Source organism: Pinus tabuliformis, chromosome 6 (genome assembly GCF_031772625.1).
Source record: "Pinus tabuliformis cultivar Carrire ecotype Pingquan chromosome 6, CPIR1, whole genome shotgun sequence".
Taxonomy (NCBI): Eukaryota; Viridiplantae; Streptophyta; class Pinopsida; order Pinales; family Pinaceae; genus Pinus; species Pinus tabuliformis.
This window is the reverse complement of record NC_142292.1, coordinates 220,097,606-220,106,492: the sequence shown is the minus strand read 5'-3', so window position 1 is coordinate 220,106,492 and position 8,887 is coordinate 220,097,606. Positions and strand designations below refer to the sequence as shown.

The 8,887-nt window shown below is 38.2% G+C and overlaps 1 protein-coding gene across 4 annotated transcripts; it reads right to left on the bottom strand.

Moving 5' to 3' along the window:
- Positions 1-510: 510 nt before the first annotated feature.
- LOC149258242 (homeobox-leucine zipper protein ANTHOCYANINLESS 2-like) lies at positions 511-8,433 on the bottom strand. Of its 4 annotated transcripts, none has more exons than XM_089414941.1 (6): positions 7,980-8,425; positions 2,292-2,434; positions 1,385-1,480; positions 1,094-1,155; positions 675-790; positions 511-561 (listed from the first exon to the last, which is right to left on the bottom strand). In XM_089414941.1, exons 1-6 carry the CDS (start codon positions 8,274-8,276, stop codon positions 553-555), a joined length of 723 nt encoding a protein of 240 aa, XP_089271067.1. In that variant the 5' UTR covers positions 8,277-8,425; the 3' UTR covers positions 511-552. The 4 variants fall into 4 exon arrangements, 3 of the variants coding, with proteins under 3 accessions (XP_089271067.1, XP_089271070.1, XP_089271065.1); XR_016256787.1 differs by lacking the exon at positions 511-561 and adding an exon at positions 572-589 and having other exon boundaries at positions 1,094-1,160; positions 7,980-8,420; XM_089414944.1 differs by lacking the exons at positions 511-561; positions 675-790 and having other exon boundaries at positions 825-1,160; positions 7,980-8,422.
- Positions 8,434-8,887: the final 454 nt, after the last annotated feature.

The following is an 8,887-nucleotide window of genomic DNA, read 5'->3' as shown; positions in this document are numbered from 1 at the left end:
AATATTCCTTTGAGGTCCCAATTGCATTAGAAGGAAGTCCAACTAAAGCATGCCGCTAAATATCTAAAGTCATACAGGCAGATACAATGTACAAGCATCATAGAGCAACTCAATATAAATACAATGAGAAAAGGAACCCTCTCTTCTGAAGAACCACAACATCTCTTCCATGACTAAGCAGCCATGAAATATGTAAAAATAAAAACCATAACCGTCCCTGTTAAACTGATTCTGACAATGCTTCAGAGGAAGCTACAGTTTTCTCATGATGATCAGAATGATATCTGGAGCTACCCTGTTCACATTTCCCCAAAACCTGCACAGTTGACGTGAAACCATTCATAACCCATGGATGCCTTGCAATAGCCTCTAAGCTCATCCTTTTCTTTGAATCTGTGAAATCCAATAGTGGCAACTTGATTATTATGGTGAATTTCAAAATTTGCAGCAATGCAACTCTTAATATTAAAATCTGCTCTGTAAAACATTCAATTGAGAAAAGTCACTTACCCTTGCAAAGAAGACCTTCGAGTAAGTTTGCAAGTGTTGGATTCATATCCTCTAGAAGTACAAGTGGATCATGAACAATCTAAGCCACCACTAGTAACAACAAAATAAGTATTTCCCTCCATCCGGCCTGTTTGAAAAGTCAAAAGCAGCAGAGATTCATTTACCTTGTCATATGTGCCTTGCAAGGAGTCACCAATGAAGGGATAAGAACCTAACACCATGCAGTATAGTGTCACACCCAATGCCCACACATCAGCAATTTTACCATGATATGTCAAGCCTATTGAAAACAGGCAACAAAAATTGTCAAGCCTATTTTGACAACTGAAGTATCTGTCCTTTAACATGTGACCCTTTCTTCCTTTCCTCTGGTCTTTCATTTCATTGAACAAGCTTTTATTTACAAGAGAACAAGCATGAATTGAAAATATAATATATGTCGAGTATAAGAATGTAATCTGACAACAAACAAGATGGACAATATATCATCGAAGATATGAATACAGTACAAATTAGCAGCAATGATTGTCCAAATCTTGAGCAGACGGTATTTGTATAACTAGCAAAGTTTCAAGCACTCTACCTAGGCAACATTCTGGTGCAGTGAAAACAGGAGTACCAGGAGACCTTCGAAGCTTATCATTGCTGCCCTGTATACATCCAAAGGAACATTGGATTTTGTAAAACATTTCCTCCCAGTAACTGAATCCTCATTGTCCAACGTTAACATTTAATAAAAAATACTCACCTAACAATAGTCAACAGTAGGCATTTGTAATTGTCTATAACTATCAAAAGGTGCAGTTTGAGAGGTCATGTTTAGAACACATTCACTATCAGAAAGGAAGGTACACTCAGAGAGCAACTTTCTTACCTCAAACATCCTGCTAACACTGAAGTCAGAAATCTTAACTGTTCCATCGCTGCCAACCAGAAGGTTTTCTGGTTTGATATCTCCATGAAAGATATTCTGCACAGTAATTTTCAGGTTCCCAACTAAGAAAGTGGATGGAGGCAAGTCCAAATTTAACACAGTAAAAAGAAGATAAGTTTCAATATTAAGCTATTTTATTTTTCCAACAATAGAGAGAATGATTGGTATTCTCCTTCAAATTGTTTTAGTGAAAACAAGGTATGCAATATGTAAATATTTCAAAATTTGGTAACAAAAAAATGGCAGAATCAAAGCTTGAATAAAACCTTTTATGATTTATCCAATGAAATGAAGGAAAAAAAGAACAAGATATTGAAAATAATAGTAATAGATTCTGAATTAGTTCTAATACATTCAATAATCCTGACAAAAGCTTGAAAAAACTTCAATGAGCAGTGCTCTTTATATGTTTCTCCCAATACAAAATTATCATTCCCTGTTCAACAAAGGTAGTGAAACGATCCCTAAGCCTGTGAATGCATTGGACCGCTGATAAGTACAATTCTTAACTTTAGAGAAGTATGAGTGAAAATTGTGACATGAGTGAGAAAGGATTTTTCTCTTTTGGAATTGGAAACAATAAATCTTACCCAATATACTATATCTTCTTCAAGTTCTTAAAGTTTTTTGGGTTGTTAGTTGTCAAGTCTCTATATGGCACAAGGTTACCACAACGTCCTCTGTGTAACCAAGAATTCCTTTCAATTTTCCCTCAGATTCCTCCCTATAAAATGAAATGCACCATATATAGTTAAAATGAAATACACAACCTTGAAACTTATTCCTGACAGAGATTGTATATATCCTCTTCCCTTCCTCTTCTTAGGGGGTAACTGAGACTACTTACTTAATGGCCGCCTTGATCTCGTCATAAGTGGCAGACTTCTCAAGTCTAACAGTCAAATCAACAACTGAAACATCTGGTGTGGGTACTCGGAAGGCCATTCCAGTCAACTTTCCATTGAGAGCTGGTAGAACCTTGCCAACAGCCTTCAAAAATACAATCACAATTAGTAGCTGTGAGAACATAAAAGGTGATGCTGGTGGGGATTCATATTAACAAAATTAGAAGAAAAATATGCAGAACCCAACTAGATTACAGAGAATTAACCAATTGCAAGTACACAGTTAATGTTTCTCCAAAGAAATCCAACAAACAAATAAAACCTAATCACCCTAAGCATGGGACAATATGATAAAATGCGAAAATTAGGTAAGAAATAAAAAATATTAAATTCAAATGGGATCCAATGTCAAGCAACTGTGTTGTTGTGCCTACTATAAAGAAGTGGTACTTCCCAATTTCTCTCCTAACAGTCACCTAACTGTCAAGGGTAACCATAAGGATGAACAAACACCAGTGGGAAATAGAAACAGACAAGCTTAACAAAGTGGGCTATACAAAGAGATAATTTGGATGTAAAGATAGGAAAATCGTGAGCCCTAGGTTTCGAACAACAGTGCACTTTCATGACTGCGTGAAAGTAATGGTAACAAGCTGTATTTTGTCACTTGACACGGGAAGGTGGTAGTCTCACTGTTTGTTGCTCAGGTAAGACCCTGGTCATACTAAGTTTTGTTCAGGTAAGGTCCTGATCATAACTTCCCATGAAGAGAAGACATTTCAGACATTTCAGGTTTCTCAGGGCTATCTTGAAGCAGCTGAGGTAATTTTTATACATGAAAAGAATGACCGAAAGAATTGTCTGAGAAGTAAATCAATAAAACTAACCTTATAAAGTGTTTAATGTGAATGATAATCACCAGAATAAAATATTTACTGATGGTTTTAAATATGTTTAATCATCATTGGTAATTTGTTGCTTCCTACCTTAGCTGCTCCTGTACTGCTAGGAATAATGTTAAAACCAACTCCTCTGTCACCTCGCCAGTCCTTGTTTGATGGCCATCAACTATCTTCTGTGTTGTTGTTTACATACAGAAACATAAGTCAATGCAGCTTGAAAACGCCTTGTATCAATAAAATTCAAGGGCATAATACTAGTTCATAGTAAGTGTACCTATGATGGAATGGACAGTTGTCATGAGACCTTCAACAATGCCAAACTTGTCATTGATTACCTGCCAGAGAAAACAGAGTGTTTTTGTTCTCTTTTAACATATAGTTCCTCCCCAGCAATATGTAATTTTTCTCATATAAAGACACCTATACAATGAAAACTGTGATAATTTAGTAAAAATATCATTGCAAACCTTAGCCAAGGGAGCCAAGCAGTTAGTAGTACAGGTTGCATTTGAAACAATGTTCAAATCAGATTTGTATTGGTGCTCATTAACCCCAACAACAAACATAGGTGCATCCTTGCTTGGAGCTGAGATAACAACTTTTTTAGCACCTGCCTATTAGAAATCAACAAAAAAAAATTATTATATGGAGTCCAAATTGTAATTTCCATTGTTGCACTTTATACCGTTTGAAATTTACAAAATTAGATATGTTAATAGCCTTTAGGGAGGGAGCGGTATTACATGTGACAACTCCTTAGTTACCTCAAATATCATTTATCAACTTTTAGGTACATTGTATTTTTAACTAGTAGCATGTCGGATAAACTTTGAAGGAAAAAATCAATTATAATTGAATTGTGGAATGGTAATATTCAAACCTTCAAGTGAAGGAAAAAATCAATTATAATTGAATTGTGGAATGGTAATATTCAAACCTTCAAGTGAGCAGTTGTTTTCTCTTTGTCGGTGAAGACACCTGTGGACACATGTGGATTCAATCGCCCCATGGTATTTCCTCAGGATTTCTACAGTTTTCAAACCAAAATGTGAATAGTTAGACAAATGGGAACAAATAGACAATGTCAGCACTTACACTCTGTTCATGCCTAAGCTCAAGCAATAATTGACCTAAGAAACTCTCATTGATCTCCATAAACAAGTGTTTTACCTGAAACCGAACATAGCAACAGATTTTTCTCCAAAGAGTAAAGTTTTCGAGTCTTTGACCTTGACTTCATGATGCTTCCACTGTCCGTGGACACTGTCATACTTGAACATATAATTCTGAAAAATAACAGAGGCACAGAAATTACTGCAGAGATCTTGAGTGGGCAAAATATGGTAGAAGAAAGCTATCAAACAAGTTAATAAAATCTTCCTGTTTCAGTTTGTCCGTAAAACATAAATGCTGTTGGGAATAAATCGAAGAACAAAAAATGCAAAACAAAGAACAATCTTCAGGTAGACGATCCAAAATTCATCAGGAGAATGATGTGCAGGCAGCTTCCAAATTAGCAACTCCATGCTCTTCTGATACTCGATTAAACAATTTGCAATAAGATACATATACTATAAAGAAAACATTGTAAACATATCGATAGAATCCGAAGCAAATTTAAACTGCATGTACATAACGAAGAGAAACTGTTCCGGGATGATATCTATGAGGCTTCTTCACACCTCTGGTCGTGGGAGCAGATTTACGAGCAGCCTAATTTAAAAAAGGAGCTTCAGAATAAAATGCCACAATAAAAACAACACGCCTCAATTAACTCCACCAAAGATGCAACGGAAGAAATATAGGAAAGTCGTTACCTTTGTTGCGAGCTGCTTCCTTGGAGTCTTTCGTCCGATAGATTTCCATAGGAAAGCCGTTACCTTTGTTGCGAGCTGCTTCCTTGGAGTCTTTCATCTGATAGATTTCCATGCTGTCTGCTTCGTACGAGCCATGATTCAAGGAAAAGAGAGCCATGATTCAAGGAAAAGAGCGATCTACAACACAGAGAGCAAGAACGAAAGCATAAGACCAAAGCCCAAACATCAAAACAGAAAATCCAAAACCACAACAAAAAATTACTATCAATCTCTTTCAAAAAAACCACTTTTAGGCAATCCAATCGCGATCACACCGCCTTAAATAAAATGGAGATTTCCCCGTACTAAACCCTCGAAAACAAATTTGAAGAACAAGGAAAATAGGAAATCAAAGCAGACATATACTCTGTGACAAACTAAAATGGAAATAAAACATGGATCCTAACCCAAGAACAACCACAAACCCTAGGAAACCAAGAGAATTCACTAATTCAAGAACAATCTGACATAGACTTATGAAGTTGGAATTGTTGAATTTTTATAAAAGGCTGGGCCACCTTCTCGGTGGCTATTTATTTCAAAGCAAACCAATCAACATGATGCTACCAATCAGCATGGTGCTTATCGAAAAATGTTGATGAACTACATTAGATAGTAACCAAATTACTGGAAGTCGGAAAAATGAAATGCTTGACACATTCAACAATAAGGCTCAATGCACTGTAGCAAAAGAAAGCAATCACGTTGTTATCTTACTCCAGATATGTTATATGAAAACATGAAAATATTCATTATCATTGTCAATGTTTTGTATTATATGATATAACATGCTTGACACATTCACTATTCTGCTTGAATTCAAATATGTAATTGACAGCACGCAGTTAAAAGGCTAAAATGTCCATACCAACTTTCTGTATTGCAGTGAAAAAAAGGGCTTTCAAAACAAAACCTGCTTGATTTTTATGTAGGAAACCAAAAAAATTTGACTAACACTGTCAATTCTTGCAGGCATTAACCTTTGCTACACCACATTAATGCACAGACTTATGCACAAAGGAAATGAATTATAAACAGAATTTAAACAAGCAAAAGACACAACATACCTACCCTGATAAGTGAACAAAAATGCAAAAGCCTATCATCCAAAACCTGCAATTAAGCTAAATAATATCAATGCCGTCATGTCATATCATGTACATGAATGGATGATTGAGTTTAACTGAAAGATGAGAGTAGTAAACGATTAAGATTTTGCGGGGAGTCAATACCCCAACCAGTACCCTTGCATGGTGGTAAAGCTTGTGCAAACATCATGTTTGTTTGATAATTGCATTGCCAAGGAAAGAAGCTTTGTCTGGCTGGTTTCAGTTTTGTTTACCACTTGGCAAGGATATATGTGGTGCGTTCTTGACTCCACTACGCATCCTTCATGAATTTTTTTCAGTTACATATATCATGTGATCTCAGTAATCCCATTGCTGTCCATCCCAGGACAAAGGTGAAAGCAGGCAGGAGGAGGTGGCTGTGGCTGTTACTGTGAGGGACAAATCAACACCCAGCTCAATGCGAGCAAATTGGTGTTGAGATCCCCTCATAACTGCCCAGTGCCAATGCCAACTCCCCTTACCTTGCACGTTAAACATTGATTGGCATGGACCAAACAAAAACAAAAAAGCTTATGGGGACACAAAAAAACTAGACAGTGAGGATTAAGAGGGAGAGATTTATGTCAAGCATCTTCATAGTGCAGAGCTACCTTGATTTTCTGCACGGTACAGGATATGAGGTTGTTCACTGTCTCCACTGATTCTACTGTGAGTTTGGCTGTTGGCAAGCTGTTGACTAATATCTGGAATGCAACTGGTAAAAGTGATCCTCCCACACGTGGGCTGTTGACTCCAACGCCCTTTCCAGTAGGGTTTAGTATAAGGGGCCTGCATTGTGGTCTGTCTGGAAGAATGGCAAAGCCAGAGGGTAAGAAGGCAACATAAGCTGGATCACCCCCACTCATAACCACATGCATGGCTGGGATGTCCACTGGAGCATAAACTAGAAGAGACCCCGATGCATCTGTGCAAGTCTCTTGCAGGATCAACATGCTGCTGCTTTCGTTGGAATTCATGGCCTAAAATCGAAAACATTCACAGTTAAGGTTAGGGTTCCCCTTACCTTGCACGTTAAACATTGATTGGCATGGACCAAACAAAAACAAAAAAGCTTATGGGGACACAAAAAAACTAGACAGTGAGGATTAAGAGGGAGAGATTTATGTCAAGCATCTCCACAGTGCAGAGCTACCTTGATTTTCTGCACGGTACAGGATATGAGGTTGTTCACTGTCTCCACTGATTCTACTGTGAGTTTGGCTGTTGGCAAGCTGTTGACTAATATCTGGAATGCAACTGTTAAAAGTGATCCTCCCACACGCGGGCTGTTGACTCCAACGCCCTTTCCAGTAGGGTTTAGTGCAAGGGGCCTGCATTCTGGTCCGTCTGGAAGAATGGCAAAGCCAGAGGGTAAGAGGGCAACATAAGCTGGATCACCCCCACTCATAACCACATGCATGGCTGGGATGTCCACTGGAGCATAAACTACAAGAGACCCCGATGCATCTGTGCAAGTCTCTTGCAGGATCAACATGCTGCTGCTTTCGTTGGAATTCATGGCCTAAAATCGAAAACATTCACAGTTAAGGTTAGGGTTTCATGAGAGGAATTATTCTCCAAGAAGCATTTCAAGAAAAAGAAAAGGAACATATGCTTGCTCTTAGAAGAGAAACACAGTTGCCAGGATCTTGTCCTTTCGGAATGTGAGCCATTTCTTGCATTGGACCTCCATTTGACAGTATATCCCACTGCTCCAGTTTTTTTTATTTTATCAGTGGTCAGTAGAGAGTACCGGCTGTGGATGAAACGAAATAGAAAAAACAATGCCATGCTATGAATTATTGAGTCCAATTATTCCTTACCTCGCTTCTGAGTCTCTCATCCCTCAAGAAATCAAATAATCTTTGCGGAGAAACAGGAAGCCACACTGATGTGGCCGCGCTCAGCACGACACCAGGTGGCTCTCCAGGGTCATCGACGCTCTTTCTTGTCATAACACGAACATCGTCATCAATGTTACCAGAGAGCTTATTCCAGGTGTGTACAGTCGACACACTCACTCCAGCACAGAAACTGTCCGTCATGCGTTGCGCAAGTCTCAACATGCTGCGACGCCCATTGGGAGTCGGTATGGCTATGCAGATGAATGCATTCCTCATAATTAGTGTCGTAAGATGAATTTTAGGAAAACAATTGTGTTTTCAAATTTAGTAAAAACTTAGATTGGCCAAAATTGCTAAGAAACACTTCACTTATCATAAAAAAACATAAAAGCTTACTCCACTCATAAAAGCTTACTCCAACCATCATCAAGAACCTAAATTTACCCATCATCAAGAACCTAAAAAAAAATTTAGATAACCGCCCTGATATATTTTCTACATTTGGCTGTTCTCTGTGCGATAAAAAAGAAAAGAAAAGGGCATCACTGTGGCTCTCACTCGTGGGATCTCTTGCTGAAACGTTCGTTGTTGCTATGAGAATAGCAAGGCACTCACACTGACGTTTTAAAGTTGCCAGCCAGCGCTGTGCTCCAAAAGCCATCCCGGAATTTAACAGAGAACGGTAAAGCCTGTGCACTCCACTAACATCATACTCCGCATGCTCTACCCGTGTCGCCTGATATTTCATCAAACACATATACATTACATCTGAGATTAATTGGTTACTGTACCCGCCTGATAATTCCTATTCCCCATTATCAGCGATATAAGATTCGGGCACAACCTTGGAATACCCGTTGGGCATGTCCTGAATCAAACAACCAGAA

Excerpts from the sequence above, each read along its gene's own strand:
- LOC149258242 (XM_089414939.1), bottom strand. The coding sequence starts at position 8,276 with ATGAGGAATGCATTCATCTGCATAGCCATACCGACTCCCAATGGGCGT. Across the intron at positions 7,866-7,979 it reads ATGAGAGACTCAGAAGCGAG|TGGGATATACTGTCAAATGG; the intron begins GTAAGGAATAAT and ends AAACTGGAGCAG. Across the intron at positions 7,679-7,769 it reads TTTCTCTTCTAAGAGCAAGC|GCCATGAATTCCAACGAAAG; the intron begins ATATGTTCCTTT and ends TTTCGATTTTAG.